Genomic DNA, 16,505 nt, shown 5'->3' on the forward strand with positions numbered 1-16,505 from the left:
CTGTAATTATTTATTTACATGTGTAGCGTAGTTGATTCACATGGAGCACATGTATAGACTAATGGCGTTAAATCGTTTTAAATAGCTTGTTCAAAAATCTAGAGAGATTATTTCTATTCACATGATCTTTGTACTACATCCTTTCAGTTGTAATTTTAACTTTCAAAATCCCTATTATGAGACCAATATAGATTGTCATCTATAAATCTCACTCTCAACATCACTTTAAAAGTGAACATATTTTTTCTCTCATATGTATTAATTTTGTACAAAATTATTAGTACTTTGACAATCAATTATTTTATTTGTTATTTTATTTTTGCTTTATTGCAAGTGCGCCTGTCCGTTCCTCTCCGGTCCGGCAGGTGGCGGTAATGCGTCTCTGAGCCAGTTGCTGGTGAATCAGAACCAACCGTCAGGTGATTCCTGCCAGTCAGCTGATCTGCTGTGGACATCTTTTAGAGTCACGACTGCGGAGATTAATTCAAACCGTCTCCTCTGTCATTCTCGGGTATATTTACACATTTTAAACCCCTCTCCTTTCGATTACAATATTGTTATTGTTACTGGCAGCTGCGCGTCGTCGTTTGCGTAGTTTTAAAACCGTGTTTGTGTTTGTTTTTCCCCTCCTGAAGGCCTCGGTGCACCTTAAACAGCCGTGACCATGGCGCTCAGCGATGCCGACGTTCAGAAGCAGGTAACAAAGTGTTCAAACACGCAGCTTTATTCCATAAAGCATCATATTGTAAGATTATCTTTTATGCTGCTAATTTAAAAGCTACAGTAGGTAAAAACGTATTTTTATGATCTGTTATCCGTCTGGAAGAAGGATGACATTGACAGGTTTAGCCTTCTGTACTGTGTTTTTGGGGGCTCTAACAGGGGTGTTACTGGTAAGAAAACCAGTTTATGTTTGCTGTGATTTAAAGCAGAAGTTATTGCGGTCATGTTTCCAAACGATCACATGATGAACAACACGCCAAGGCCTGGTGAGGAACTTGGAGTAACTGAGGTGGAAAATAATATGAAGAAGCTCCAATAATTAGCTACAGAAGAGATCTGAGCATGAAATATGGCTGCAATATCCCTCCGCCTCCCACTGTAAATATCTAAATCATTCATCTGCTTAAAAGAAACCACATTTTACAGTGAAGTGTTCTTGAACACTAGTTCTTCAAACTTTCTGAATGTCTGTCAGGGTTTTTCACTTTACTTAAGCTTCGTTATTATTCAGTTTATTGCCAATTCTTTACCATGATAGTGTGTTATTCAGATTCAGTCAGTTTTATTAATATCAGAGGCAAATTTATTCTAGTGCATAAATTTACCTCTTAAACCAACTGTAAGTAATACAATGCCACCTTATTACAAAGCCAAGACAGTGCTATGCAAAATTATTCCTCCGCTTTACAGATTTAACAGTGCCTTTAGGAGGATTTGAACTCAAAAATTACAACAGTTTATTTATATTTTATGACAATAATGTATTTAGTGTTTTTATTCTATCATGATAAACAGATTCACTAGAAAGATGAATTTTATTTTTATAGTGAAGTGTTCATTTGGACATAATTACAAATTTATTGTAATTACATGTTAATTAGTAAAATTAACATGTTAAATTAAAATTAAGTTTGGGTTCTGGAGTTGCAGTTCTTTGAATACTTGACAAAGCTAAAATTATTTCAGAAGATTATACATCCTTAGAAAATTTGCTGAGTTATATTTGAAAGTAATAGACTCAAACAGACTTTTCTGCTTTGACCTGCAACTAAATGATCTAAAACATTTCTCACTGATGTGACAAATACCATCATAGATGTTACTTTAGAAATAAAGTGTGAAAAATTTTTAAAGGTTAGAGAGAGTATATCTACCAACAGAACTGATACATGTAATTTTGTTTTATTTCAATTATCCACATTACACATTAATTACGCATTAAAAAATAAGAAAAATATTTCTGTTCTGCACAAAATGATGGATTTGTTCAAAGATTGTTGCATTTGGACATGATTACAAATGTTTTTTTGTTTTTTTAATATTCCAAATATCTTGTATACATGCTTCAGATTAACAGGAATATCTTTGTAAATAAATTATGCTGTGTGTTTAGTTTTTGGCCAAGTAAATGGTAATATACATTCTGTTGTGGAAAGTAATTTTTTTTCACTTCTCTGTGTTTTTTTCCAGATTAAACATATGATGGCCTTCATAGAGCAGGAGGCCAATGAGAAGGCAGAGGAAATTGATGCAAAGGTATAAACACACAGTCATTATCACACACTGATAATTCATTAATATTATTGTTGCTCCGAAGAAATATTTCTCATTCTGTGCTCAGATACTATTCTGAATCAGAGTTAATAGGTCTGAAATATCACATGGTGGCTTCAGGGTTTTTTTTATTATTGCGAAATCAGGAAATCCATCTGCTTTGTTTCTGTTGGTCTGTAATTCAGACAGGAAACGATTAAAAACCAGCTACACATCTGCTGTTTGATTAAGGCTTTTTTTGCATGACCTTTTACTATTATTCCACTTTAAGTAAATAATTCTTTGAACTAATATCTACTAAGCAAATCTGGTTATTTTCTAAAGCTGCTACTAATTGTATAAAAACAACTGGAACCCAGAGAGAGAGAAAATTTGATCATTGACACATTTCAGTCCATTTTGTCCTTCAATGGGTGAAACTCACCACTAGGGGGTGGTAAAACTTTTGCCATAGATTTTGCCTTTGTTCAGGATTTAAGTTGATATTTCTATTCTTTGCATATAATTTTTGGTTTAAATGATTATTTGTATAGAAGTAACCGAAATAGCTGTGAGGTAAAGTGGATCCAGATAATTTTAGGTGTAAAAAAACACCTTTACCTTCAAGTTTTAACTTTTTCTTTTTTATAACTAAAATATTTGTGTGAGTTATTTTATCTTTCTCTCAATATGATTATATGCAATTTTTATTCATCATTGTTGTTTTTATTACTCCTGCTGGTTGGGTAGTTATTTAATATTATTTTTCCAAATAAAACATTTTGATTTTAACTCATTTTAAAATTGCCCTCATAGCAATTTTGAAGTTGTCCACAGAGCCAAGACTGGCTTATAGAGTTATTACTCACCAAATTTAGAAAATGAAAAACAAGGTTACAAAATTAAACCTAAATGAATCATAACATTCCTCAGTTTTCTGTGTAGTCTGGAAATGTTTTTACAGAATAAGTATGGAAAAAGAGAATAGAGAATAGAAAATTGTTTTTATTTCTAGACTTTATGCATTTACTTTAATTAAATGTTTCCATTGTTGATGAATATGTGACATAAATCCACATATTTGCTGCTATCTGGACTGAAAAAAGGAAGGAAATCTGGGAATTTGACTCTGGAAAAGTGTTGACAAAATAAACCCATCTGTTATCTCTACATCACAAACTGAAGTGTTTTAAATCCAGCGAGACTAACCCAGTGTGTCCCTGCAGGCAGAGGAAGAGTTCAACATCGAGAAGGGCCGTCTGGTCCAAACCCAGCGGCTGAAGATCATGGAGTACTACGAGAAGAAAGAGAAGCAGATTGAGCAGCAGAAGAAGATGTAAGTCATGGCAGGACATCACAGGATACATCAAGTCCTTTTATTTCTCACTTCATGAACAAAGAAGCAGCTGTGTTTCTATAATTGTATCCCAGCTCTTCACCTTGCGGTTCCCTTTAACCAGCCCGCCTCCTTTCCGTCTGCATGGATAAATATAGATCCATCATAAGCAGCTCCAATGTGTCTGTTATTTGTCCAACAGTCAAATGTCAAACCTGATGAACCAGGCTCGACTGAAGGTGCTGAAGGCCCGCGACGATATGATCTCAGTAAGCCTTGTTGTCAAACTCACAGCAGTTAGGTGAGACACACAGGTTGAGTGGAAATAACAACAAATCTGATCCATGTGTGTCCTGTCAGGATATGCTGAATGAAGCTCGCCAGAGGCTTGCTAACATCGCTAAAGATCCAGCTAGGTACCCAGCTCTGTTGGATGGTTTGATCCTGCAGGTTTGTTTACATTTTATACTTGATTTTTAATATTTACCATAGGAAATACATCACATTTAATCTAATATATTAAAATAATCCAATAGATTCTATTGGTTTCATAAAGTAAGACACAGTGAACTGCTGGGTATTAGTCTATGTATTAGATTAACTGGGAACTTCCTTGAAATTGCCAACAAACAACTTAATTGTATTATTCTGTACAGTGATCATATGGTGCCTTATCTTTTGTGGTGTACAGTTTTTCTCAGACTGGCTCTGCGGTTATCTGTGTTTAAAGTTTTCCCATTAAGATCATGTGAGTCTAATTAGCTTGTGGTGTTCTAGGTTAGAAACAATTAGCCCCAGCATCTCTTTCTAAAAAAAGACCTATTGTTTCAGTGAACAACCTGTAGGTTTCTCTATAGAAATCACTTTGCTCAGCTAGACCAGTTTTAGATTGGCGTGTCAGTGAGGCTCTTAACTGTTACATAAAACTTATTTAACTAAATTAAATTTGTCAGATTATAGAGTTCAGAGTAAGGGTGTGTGATATGGACTTAGCAATGTATCACTATGCTTTGTGATCATGATAAATAAAAGAAAATGAGTAAATTTTTTAAATGCAAAAATCAAATTTTTCAAGTTTTTGTACTCTATTTTGGTCTTACCTGCTTCTAAAACCAGTCAAAGCACTTAAAAAACACCCAGCTGTTATATATATTTTGGCAATAAATTAATATTTTTTGGTGTCTGATAAAGTGAGTTGGTTCAAAAATCTCCAAAATGTAACATCATAAATCAGCAGGCACTGCCCTTCACCTAGCAACCCCATGCCAGGCCGTTACCTAGCAACCTCAGCAGAGTTTCGCTCGTCACCTAGCAACCTAAGCTGAGTTGCAGCATACAGTAACTGCTGGAATTTTCTCATATTTATTGATACACTCATGGACAAAATAGTAAACATAAAATTTCCGATAACACTGTCAATTTTGCTTTTTTATTTAACATCATTAATCGAAATTTATGGGGACAAAAATAAATCAATATTCTTATCGTGGTAGGAATTTTTTTGTGATAAATTATAAATTCCCACCACAAGTTCAGAGGATTTTAGACTTTCCTCTGACTTCACTTCTAGACTTAAGCAAAACTGGCCTAAAATATGGAGACATTAAAGCGTGCATTTCTTTTTATAATCTCTCATATCAGGGTTTCTATCAGCTGCTAGAGCCCAAAGTGACGATCCGGTGTCGTAGGCAGGACATTCAGTTGGTACAGGTGAGAAAATGGTGTAAAAATCTTAAGTTTACACTGCAAAAAACAAAATGTTTCCAAGTATTTTTAGTCTCGTTTCTAATGCAAATATCTTGAAATACGACAAAACTAACTTATAAGACACTTTTCAGCAGGATACAGGAGATTCTTTTAAGTTCCCCCAACAGATTATTTCACTTATAACATGGTAAAAATGTCGTTATATGTTAATGGAAGTAGAACTTTTTCATCAGTATTAACACATTTACTCCTGTATTTTGCTGAAAAGTTGCTTTATTTTTTTTGGTCTAATTTCAAGTGAGATATTTGCATTGGACACTATAAGAAAAATACTTTACACGATTTTGTGTTTTTTCAAAAATATGTAAACCTCTAAATGAAGAACTTGTGTATTTTTAAGGCGTCCCTCCAGAAGAACATCACCATTTATAAAGCAGCAGTGAAGAACAACCTGGAGGTCCGGATTGACCAGGACAACTTCCTCTCTCCAGATGTGTAAGCTGAAACATGGATCAGATTATTCTCCTGCAGATTATGTGTCTTTGGGTTTTAATCTGTCCTGCTTTCTGCAGGTCTGGAGGTATTGAGATCTATAACGGCGACGGAAAAATCAAAGTTTCCAACACCCTGGAGAGCAGACTGGACCTAATGGCTCAGCAGGTAAAAAATACACACAACTCGTATATTTACATATTTTTTCCCCTCTAGATTTTTATTGTAGTTATGTATATTTTTAGTTTCTATAAAGCTATTTAGATATTTATGTTGTAAAATGTCTTTTTCATGTGTGGTAATGGAGTTTTTATTGTTTTGTTTTGGCTGTGTGCCGACCAAATAATACCAATAATTTGTTTTGGCTTGACAACTTTTCAGACAGTTGTTGATTTTTGGTAGTAGAATTTAAGGAGATACATGAAATGTTTGGTTTTTTTGAAGGTTTAATTTTTGAAAAATCTTGTTTTTGTTTTGTTTTTGTTTTTTCATCAATGCACTCCTTGGGTTTCCATAGTTAAAGCCACCATCTTGTTTGACAGGGATGTTTTACAGCTTCTAATTTTTTTGGATTTTGAATTCAGGTCAACTTTACGCCAGGATATATACAGTATATACATATTTAATTATGAGAATAAAGTAATCATTTTAGGAGAAAAATTATTTTTAAAAAATAAAGATGAGGAATGTTAAGCATTTGTGAAGTTAGACTTTGGTGTAAGTTTTATGGATAATACTTAGTAAACCATAAAAAAATATAAGTTTAGCTTATTTTTACAAATCAGTAGCAGGAGTTTGAAATGATTGTGCAGACAACTGCTTCTATTTCAAAGAAAAGAACCACACAAACTGACCTGATGACTAACAAACCTTTGTTCTCATTAAAACAACTGTTTTCTCATAATTTTAAGATAATTTTTTTTCTTAATAAAATTGTCTCTTTATCAGAGTACAAGCACAATTTTACCAGAAGATATTTTGACTATATTCTCATCTCACACAAGGGATGATTGAGATAAAAGCCGCTTTGCAAAAAACATTTTCAGTTATTTCTATGAATTTTTTAGAAAAGAAATTGAGAAGCAAAACTGATTAAAACTGGATCTAGTTTGAAAAAATGTGACTGCATAAGTAGCTCCAGTAGACTGATATTCTGTCGTCTTTGTGTATTTTGCTGATGATTTTGTCATTTCTAAAACTTTGCAGATGATGCCTGAGATCCGAGTGGCTGTCTTCGGCGCCAACCCGAACCGCAAGTTTTTGGACTGAGGTCCTTCGTTGTGCTCGAGACAAAAAGCTCCTTTTTATTTTCTACATGTCATACGGGAGATATCATTCCTTTGTCTGTGAAATCAAATTGCTGATGCACAAAAGACGTGTTGTTGTTTGTGTGGTGTATTGCTGTTTATCTCCTGACGGGGGCGCTCTGCTAACTGCAGGGACCCCCCAACTCTCGGTGGTCTGAGTTTACGGATTGAATGTTTAACAGGTTGTCCTCTAATTGGATCAGTCTTCATGACAAAAACAGCTTCTGTGTCGCAGTTTCTGCTCGTTTTCTAAACCTCTCAGCACATTAAAGAGCTGCATGGGGCTTTGTGTGGCTAATGAGTGTCTGCTCCAACCAATCACAGACAAATAAATGGTATCCTAGGAACAAAAACACCATCCATGACCTTACTGAGTTAATTTATTGATGTTACACCAAGTGTACGTTCTTCTCTGTCCGAGAAGTGACCAATATCATTCCAGCAGCTGCACTGTTTGTACATGAGGTTTCCAGATTAAATTATGTTTGCGTGCTTGTTTTTTTTTTTGTTTTGTTTTTTTGTTTGTGATCGTGTCCAACTGAAAATGTTAAACTGAGTAAATGTACAAACAAAATAAAGATATCTAAATGACTGGTGCTTCCTGTGTGCTCCTCTTTTTGACTCATCCTGCCCATTCGTGCCTCCTTCATTAGTTTATCACATGGTATTAGTCAGACAAAAATGCTCCAGTTATCCGCCCGCTCCGAGTATTTCGCTGACATGCTCGGCTGCTGCAGTTTGTCTCCGCGAAAACAAGCCGAGCGTTTTGGACGTGCGGCTCTGAGCTGTAAGCTGCTTTTTTTCCTTCAAGAGCTTTAAAATGAAACGACTAGGGATGTTTCTAATTTGCAATCTGAGATTTTAGGCATGTATTGTTCTTAGTAAACTGTTAAATTTATGTTTTTAGAAGTTGCTTTTATTAGGTGTTTTATGTGGTCTACTTATTTATTAGGATCCTCATCAGTTTCCATCAAATTGGTTACTAATCTTCCTGGGATCCAATCTGCGTTCTGTAACTGTAATTTTAAATGATCTTTTCTAGTTTTTTATCTATACATGAACAATCAAGTTTTTTACAATTTATTTTTCTGAAATTCTTTAATTCTGTGAAAATATTTAAGAAAAATCTCCTATTAGGCGCTTTTTACTGGATTAGTTAATTGAAAAAAATAGTAAATAAGTCCTGCACTGTACTGATAAGTGCAGCAGCTTATTTAAGTATTTATTTAGCTGCAGATACATCATTTGCTATGCTATTGTGCTTTAGGTGATGAATATTTATTTTTGTATTTAGAAAAAATATTGAATTGTATAGTTGCACTTTTTACATATTTTTAATATTGCATAAAACAATCTTAAGTGGTTAAATAAAAATATACAGAATGTGATATTATTTTATTCAATTAATCGTCGGAATAATTGATTACTAAAATAACCGTTAGCTGCAGGTCTTGGTGCATATTGTCTGAAAGGTGCTACTTTTCCCCTGTACTGATGGGTTGATTTGTTAAACTCGTTGCTGTTACGTGTCACTGTGTGTTTTCTTTTTTGTTTTCAGCACCAAAGTAGATCATTTCAGCTCATCTGTGAGCAGCGGCAGCATGTTCCAGTAGGCCTCCCAGTGTTCCCAGTGGGGTAAGGAGGACATGGTGAACTCACTCTGCCTGGCTCTGCTCACCTCCGTTCCCCTGCTGTGGTTTGTGGGGGAATCTGCGGGGATGCCGGACCCCGCTCGCAGGGACTTGCTGATGCGTGAGGAGGCGTCCCGGCAGACGGGAGGCCTGCTGGCGCTCACGGCGGCCGAGCAGAAGCTGGACGCCGACCTGCATCGGTTAAAGGAGCAGGAGATGGCGGCCACTCACTTCCTTCCTGCCTTACACTTCTTCAAGGCGAAGCCGCTCATCGAGAAGAGCGCCATCTACAGACTCTTGCAGAAGATGCCTAAAGGTGATGTTAAATACTTAGCTTTGTGGGTATATCAGTGAAATGTTACAAATTTTCATTAGGACTATTAGTCCAACTTGAACAGGTTAGGATTGATCTACGTGCGTTACAAAACATGTTCACTACATTTTGTGCTCAAAATCATTTTCAGATGATGAGATTTTGGTTTAGTTTTAGAAGTTTAAAACTAAACTTTTAAACTCGCATGTGAAAATGCTGCAAACAAATGCACAATTTTACATCCGTGCTTTGAAAAGCAGAAGTAGAGCCTCCTGGACAGTCAACAAGAGTGCAACATACACTTGTCTCTTCCAGCCATTGTACACCATAAAATCAGCTAATTAAACATCCTGGAGTTCTGCTGGTGTTGCTAGGTAACAAGTCTGGGCTTCTGAGGTTGCTAGGTAACAGGCAGTTTTTGCTGATTTGAGACATTCTGAAGGTTTTTGAAAGGAAAAAAAACATTTACTTGTTTTTTTAAAGCATTTGAGGTGTTTTCAGAAGCAGTAGAGACCCAAATAGAAGTACAAAAACATAAACTCATTAAGTCAGGTAGAATAGAATAAAATAGAATAGAATAGAATAGAATAGAATTCAACTTTATTGTCATTGCACTGTCACAAGTACAAGCAACGAGATGTAGTTTGCCTCTATCTAGAAGTGCTCTACGAGATATAAAAATTTTTTACGGATGTACAAGACTATGTATGTATGGACTATAAGGGGTTATAGCAAGAGATATAGATATTGTGTATAAATATAAATATGGGAGCTATATGCACAGATTATACAGAATATACAAGAATGTTAGGGAATGAATTATAGATAAATAATGGCAGATAAAATTTACAGGTTGTATGTGTGTGTGAAGAAAACAGTCCGTGATGTGTGTGTGTGTGTGAGGATAGTCCATGTGTTATTGTTGTATGAGAGGATAGGGGAGTACAGTCCTTATAGTTTATGTTTTATGTCAGGAGGCGTTCAAAAACGTGACAGCTGTGGGAAAGAAGCTGTTCCGGTGCCTGGTGGTTCTGGTCCGTAGGCTTCTGTAACGCCTCCCAGAGGGCAGGAGGGAAAAGAGTGTGTGTGCTGGGTGAGTGGAGTCCTTTGTGATTTTCCCGGCCCTTTTCAAACACCGCTTCCTGTAGATGTCCTTGATGGCAGGGAGCGGTGCCTCGGCGATATACTGGGCAGTTTTCACCACCCTCTGCAGCGTCTGCCGGTCGGAGACAGAGCAGTTCCCGTACCAAGCTGTAATACAGTTGGTGAGGATGCTCTCAATGGTGCAGCGGTAGAAGTTCGTGGTTCTTCCTCAGGGTCCTCATGAAGAAGAGGCGCTGATGCGCCTTCTTAATGAGTTTGGAGCAGCTGGTCGTCCAAGTCAGGTCCTCAGAGATGTGGACTCCCAGGAACTTAAAGGTGTCCACACGCTCCACCACTGTCCCCTTAATGTGGATGGGTGGATGTGAGTCAGCGTTCCTCCTGAAGTCCACGATAAGCTCCTTGGTCTTCTCGGTGTTCAGCTGCAGGTTGTTTTTGTTGCACCACTCAGCCAGACGGTCTACCTCCTCCCTGTAAGCAGCCTCGTCATTATCTCTGATGAGGCCGTTCACCGTGGTGTCGTCTGCAAACTTGATGATGGCGTTAGAGCCATGGACAGGTCTGCAGTCGTAAAGTTTATTTGTATTGCACATTTTAGCAACAAGGCAGTTCAAAGTGCTTTAGACCAGAGAAACATCAGATAGTCATCAATTATGAAATCATTATCAAGAAAATATGCAACCAATGTGTTGATAAATGTTCCAGTTATTAATTATCAAAGACAACTCTAAACAGATGGGGATTTAGTCCTGATTTGTTGGGATTTTAGCTTTTATCCTACCGAAGGACCCATTTTTAGTTTTTATTTAATGGTGGAAACTGGTCTTTTTTTTAATTTACGGTTTTTAATCTTTAGCACAATTACTTGGGCCTTTGGAAGAGAAACAGGCCCACTCCATCATAGAACCACCACCATACTTAAAATACATGAGATTCTTCTCCACATATTTATTATTTTACACTAAACCAATCACACGTGTGAGGTTTTTTTTTCTTTTTACTTAAAATCACAGCAAAAGGATGGAAGACAACTACAAATAAGATATATAAATGTATGAATTTACCACATTTTCAATGCTAGCAAGTAAAGCTTCTGTAGTACCTTCACAATGTGAATATAAACAAGACAACCCCAAGATTTAAAAGAAAAGAAATACAAATAAAATTACATTTAAGCTATTTAACATCTCAAGTAGTTGTTGTTCTTAAATAGGACACAGACCCAAATGTCATGCAAGTATAAAGTGTGGTACATCCTGGACATTAACGGCAGCAAACATCTTTTTAAGGTAGCAGTGTACACAAGCTGTTTGCAGATGCTAGGTTGTTCCTCTTTACTGATGACTGCCTTAATGTTCTTTATGAGGCAAATTATCCTCATCATGTCAGCAGCTTGGCACCAGTCCTCAGTGTGTACAGAACTTCCTCTTTCTATAATTAATGTATCTTTGCCTTTGTGAATGAGATGGCAGTTCCTGCACCCGTGTGATCATGGAGGAAGAGTTCTGCCTAGGCCTGTCACAAAAACAAATTTTACTCTGTGATAAATTACCCCAGTAATTATTGTGATCAACAGTAATATTGTTTTTGAAACCATTTTCAACTAATATGTTGATAATGACATAATAATGCAAGTTCATCTTCTCAGAGATCAATAAACTTGAATTTTGTACAGAATTGGAAGATATTTTGAATATTCTATATAAAATACAACAAACATAAACACTAAATAAAACAGAAATAAAACACACACAACCAAAAGCATAAATAAAGTGGATTTTGATGACTGTAAACAAAATTACCCTCAAAAAATATTACTAGAATCAAAATGGTCAAGCTCATTTTAACTTATCATGTGATTAATTATTTATTGCGTTGGTCTCAGAATCACCAGAGACGTTCCAGAAACTGGAACATCGTTAAGATGAGTTTAAACAAATCATATATTGTGAAAAGTGCTGTCAATAAAGGCTTTACTAAAAAAAAAAACCCAGCAAATTTCAGGAGAGTTTTCTTCTAGGTTTTTCCACTTTGTACAATTAATGTACTCCAAAATACTGAATTTTTAAATAAAATCGACTGTGTGTTTATAATCTGAGTCCTTGTTGGTTGCTGCTGTATGTTCTGCCCACAGGTGGCGCTCTCCACATCCACAGTTCATCGCTGGTCAGCGCCGAATGGCTGGTGAAAAACGTCACCTACAGACCTCACTGCTACATCTGCTTCACGTGGGACAACTCGGTCCGCTTCCTGTTCTCCAATCAGCAGCCCTTCCCTCGGTGGGACTGCTTCTACTGGCAGCTGCTGGAGTCGCTAAGAGCCAGGATAGAGGACAATGCAGGATTTGACAGCAGGTTAGCAGAGATTAAGGGTGTTTTCACTCCGGATGCATTTGTTACATTTCAGCTGGTGCGGTTTGCTTTCACATTGCATTGTCAGTTCAAACTCTTTGAAAAGCCTGTTCCCCTCCTCGCCTGTGGTGGCACTGCACCAAAACCCTCTGAAGAAAGCACTGCGCACAATTTCCTTCTTCACAAAATGGAGTGGCATCAGATTTTACTGGTTGTAGGATTTCTCTTTTGTCATTTGTAAAAAACTATGAGCCATTTCTACACTAGACTCACGTTGGTTTTGGTTGTATTTACCCAGAATGCTGTGCACTGTAGTCCACTTCCTGCTTTTGGATCGGTCTTTGATCTGTTTACCGTTCACATATACAGTCAAGCCTCGCCAGCGTTCACTTCAGTCGAACTAAGATCAAGGTTTTTAGGTGGAACGTAGTTCACCTTTTTTTTTTTTGACTCATTTTCTTTTTGGGTCTCTTCAAGACTCAATGTCCTCATTGGGAGTCTTGAGGACATTCGTCAAGACCATGAAAGGGCTGGTTTTGGCAGGGTGCACCCATTAATAAACTGTTCTAATATTGTTTTCTCTGCATTTGATGAGTACAACTTAAACTATAGCAGTTTTAAACATATTTCAACAATGATGTAATTTGATCTTACACAAACAAAAGCTGATTGGATTTGACTGATAAAATAATATTATCTTAAAGTTTAATTTTTGTGTCCCTCTAAAGTGTAGAGGGCCACATCAATGGACATGATGGGCCAGATCTGGCCCACGGGCCTTGAGTTTGATACTTGTTTCTATCCAAACAAACTATAGTTAAAAAGAGATGGTCAGAATGCACCGTTAATGTGCAGAACAAAAAACAAACTCTGGTCTGCTTCAAATGGAGACTGGAGACCGCTATAAAAGCAGGAAGTGGACTAAAGCGCAGGGCATTCTGGGTAAATACAACCAAAACAAACTTGTAAGTGTAGTGCTAGCGGTAGAAATGCATCAGAAAAGACAAAAGAGAAATCCTACAACTGTTAAAATCTGATGCCAATCAGGTTTTGTTTACATTTTGTAAAGAAGGAAGTGGCGCTCTTGGTGCAGCGCCACCACAGGCGAGGAGAGGAACAGGTTTTTTAATTGGTTTAGTTTGACACAGTTCAGCGTAAAAGCGAACTGTAGCAGCTGAAAATGTAACTAATGTTGCAGTTTTCATCCCCAATTAAACCAAATCTACGAGGTCGCACTGTTATCATGCTTAATGGGGGAAAATAATCTGAAATATTCCCCTCTGGGTGTTTTCCAGTTTAATCCAGCACCTCACCCTGTTTACTGAGAATCCAGATGGTGAATATCCAAACCAGGATGTTGTGTGGGAGAAGTTTGAGAAGGCCTTCATCGCCGCTGCGGGGTTGATAACCCACGCTCCTGTTCTGAGGGATTACATCTACAAGGGATTAGAGGAGCTTCACAGGGACAACATCATGTATCTGGAGCTGAGGAGTGGTCTGTCCAGGGTTCGTTTTCTTCCCACATGATCAGTTTGAGCTTCTACTAAAAAACCACTTTCAGTAGATACATTTTTCTTCTCTTCGTTTCAGACGTATGAACTTGATGGAACGATTCACGACAAGATCTGGACTCTGAAGATGTTCCAGGAAGTGACATCAAAGTTCAAACAAAATTATCCAGAGTTTTTTGGAGCCAGGATTATAATTTCAGTCCACAGGTATAACATGGCTAGATCGAATAGATTTATAGATAAAGCAAGAAAAATCATGCCAGTTCAATAAAGTGGAAACCATGTGTCTCAATTTCCACACTTTGTTGTAAGAATTTATTTTATTTAACTAAAATTAAATTTATTTATCTCATGATTGAAGTAGAAATAGCAGCAAAGAGAAAGATGTTGGTGTCTGGTTGTTGGAGACGTTCTGGCTTCAGCAGCACTCAGACATTTAATGAGATGCTATAAAGACACGTTTTACACAAATATGAAGCATATGGACTTAATTTTCTCCTAGTTTCCTTTTGTCCTAATTTCTTTTTATTTGAATTCAAAAGTTAGCCAGTTTACTGCTAAAGGCACAATTTTAAGTTTAAAGTTATAATTCACAATGATAAGCTTTTTTTCTCTGATTTGTGTTCTTGCCATTGATAGGAATTTAAATATTTATATTTATTTATGTACTATTTTTGTCTTGTTTTTTTCCCAGCATTGTTTATTTTATCTTTTATTTTAACATGTGTATGAAAAGGATAAAAATTACCAAACATAAAAAATTTTAAAATCCGGCGTAGAATAGAAGCATGCATTTAAACTATGGTTAAAAAATAAAATAAAAATAAGAAATAGAGAGGCAAATTTACAACATAACAATATCCAGCATAAAAAACAAAGCACAATAAATAAATAAAAATAAGCAGCTACAATAAAATAGGAGCAAATTTGGAATAATATAGTTGGTTGTTGTGACAATATATTAATAAAAGTTTTGTTTTTAATATAAAAGCCAAATTTGAAGAAATATTTTATCATTAACATAAAGAAAATTCAGTGTATTGTTCTCTAAAAGCTACAAATTAATTGTTTGCTCCATAATAAATTAATATTTGTTTAAATAATAATTAGTTTTGCATAATTGATCAGACTTAAGGCAAAAATAGGAGCATTTTAGAGCTCCGAGGCTCTGGGATGTTTTTCCACTAAACTATAGACATGGGTGTTTTTATTTAATTTTTTAAACATTTTACTTGATTGATTCTGTCTTATGATTTTAATATATTATGCCGGACTTTGTGATTTTATGTCTTGAAAGATACTCTCTAGATACATTTTTAGAGACTTGCAAAAAACAAAGAAGGAAATGTATCACATTGTGAAGATGTTCAGATTTATATAGTAGGTGTTTATGTTTACAACATAAATCTTAAATTCAACGATATTATATGATTCAACTCTTAACAGTTACCCAAATTAAGCTTAAACTGTTGGCATATCCTTATAACAAAGTGTTGTTCTTTTGAATATTGTTGTAAATTCACATGTTGGGGTCTACTTTATGTATGTCAGAGACGTTTTGTGCTGAACTGTATTCGTTTTTGACTCCGTTCTACGGTTGCCATCTCCAGGGCTCTGAGTGTGTCAGAGGTCAAAGCTGCTGTGACAGAGGCCATCCAGCTGAAGAAAGACTTCCCAGATGTTGTTGCAGGATTTGACATGGCAAGACTTTATTTAGTTGTAAATTGTTTGACCATCCTGTATCAATTAGCCGCTTCCTGTCATAATGTGATATATTTTGGTTTGTAGGTCGGTAGGGAGAATAGCGGGCGGACTCTTTGGTACTTCAGAGAAGCTCTTTCCCTGCCAGCTGAGCTGGGAGCATCGCTGCCGTACTTCTTCCATGCAGGAGAGACGGGTCAGTAGATGTGTGAGCGAATCCTTAAAAAGTCTTAAATTATTACACATCATTTTCAATGCGATAGTATAGTATGTGTCATTTTTAGGTCGTTTTCGACATTATACTCTGTCGAAAATATGATGTCATTTCTATACGATGCCATTTTTATTTTACTACATAGTATGTCACAGTATACTATGTCATTTAGCCTCATTTTCTACGTCATAGTGCACCATGTAATTTTTAAGTCGTTTTCGACGTCAGGTCGGATGGATGGATGGATTTTATTACAGACTCAAAGTCCAAATTACATAAAAAAGAAAACAAAAACAATACAAGAATAAAAAGTAAAATAACAAAATGGCTCCTAACCATTCAGGAGGCAATCATTCCAATGTCTCCAGAGTACAGATGAGTGTTTTACTGCACTATATTTAACGTTAGTGAACAATAGAATAATTCTATTACTAAACTCATTTCAACGACAAATAAATTTACGTATATGTAAGCTTTCTTGAAACAGCCATCAAAGTGCTGACGCGAGCGGATACACACAGTTCGCTAGCACTGGACCACCAGGGCTTATTTAACAGAAGTCTTGATGCATCATTATAAGCCACC

The 16,505-nt window shown here is 36.2% G+C and overlaps 2 protein-coding genes across 2 annotated transcripts; both read left to right on the forward strand.

Annotated features, from left to right (window-relative positions):
• The first annotated feature begins 391 nt into the window (after nucleotides 1-391).
• Nucleotides 392-7,427, forward strand: LOC102220204 (V-type proton ATPase subunit E 1-like). The gene is made up of 10 exons (XM_005814834.2): nucleotides 392-511; nucleotides 636-697; nucleotides 2,194-2,259; nucleotides 3,483-3,592; nucleotides 3,795-3,861; nucleotides 3,953-4,042; nucleotides 5,234-5,302; nucleotides 5,700-5,794; nucleotides 5,872-5,959; nucleotides 6,998-7,427. The coding sequence occupies exons 2-10, from the start codon at nucleotides 665-667 to the stop codon at nucleotides 7,058-7,060; spliced, it is 681 nt and encodes a 226-aa protein (XP_005814891.1). The 5' UTR covers nucleotides 392-511; nucleotides 636-664; the 3' UTR covers nucleotides 7,061-7,427.
• Nucleotides 7,428-7,811: 384 nt separating this feature from the next.
• Nucleotides 7,812-15,910, forward strand: LOC102221517 (adenosine deaminase 2-A-like). Its single transcript, XM_005814839.2, has 7 exons — nucleotides 7,812-7,885; nucleotides 8,657-9,045; nucleotides 12,278-12,497; nucleotides 13,790-14,000; nucleotides 14,085-14,212; nucleotides 15,616-15,706; nucleotides 15,794-15,910. Exons 2-7 carry the CDS (start codon nucleotides 8,745-8,747, stop codon nucleotides 15,908-15,910), a joined length of 1,068 nt encoding a protein of 355 aa, XP_005814896.2. The 5' UTR covers nucleotides 7,812-7,885; nucleotides 8,657-8,744.
• Nucleotides 15,911-16,505: the final 595 nt, after the last annotated feature.

The sequence above is a fragment of the Xiphophorus maculatus genome, unplaced genomic scaffold (genome assembly GCF_002775205.1).
Source record: "Xiphophorus maculatus strain JP 163 A unplaced genomic scaffold, X_maculatus-5.0-male Unplaced_Scaffold_BN000156F, whole genome shotgun sequence".
Lineage (NCBI taxonomy): Eukaryota > Metazoa > Chordata > Actinopteri > Cyprinodontiformes > Poeciliidae > Xiphophorus > Xiphophorus maculatus.

What these genes read in the sequence shown, in the direction of transcription:
- LOC102220204 (XM_005814834.2), top strand. Translation starts at nt 665, where the DNA reads ATGGCGCTCAGCGATGCCGACGTTCAGAAGCAG. An exon ending in AGGACATTCAGTTGGTACAG is followed by an intron (nt 5,303 to 5,699) that starts GTGAGAAAATGG and finishes TGTATTTTTAAG; the next exon opens with GCGTCCCTCCAGAAGAACAT. An exon ending in AACTTCCTCTCTCCAGATGT is followed by an intron (nt 5,795 to 5,871) that starts GTAAGCTGAAAC and finishes TGCTTTCTGCAG; the next exon opens with GTCTGGAGGTATTGAGATCT.
- LOC102221517 (XM_005814839.2), top strand. Translation starts at nt 8,745, where the DNA reads ATGGTGAACTCACTCTGCCTGGCTCTGCTCACCTCCGTTCCCCTGCTG. An exon ending in CTTGCAGAAGATGCCTAAAG is followed by an intron (nt 9,046 to 12,277) that starts GTGATGTTAAAT and finishes TTCTGCCCACAG; the next exon opens with GTGGCGCTCTCCACATCCAC. An exon ending in TTGTTGCAGGATTTGACATG is followed by an intron (nt 15,707 to 15,793) that starts GCAAGACTTTAT and finishes TTTGGTTTGTAG; the next exon opens with GTCGGTAGGGAGAATAGCGG.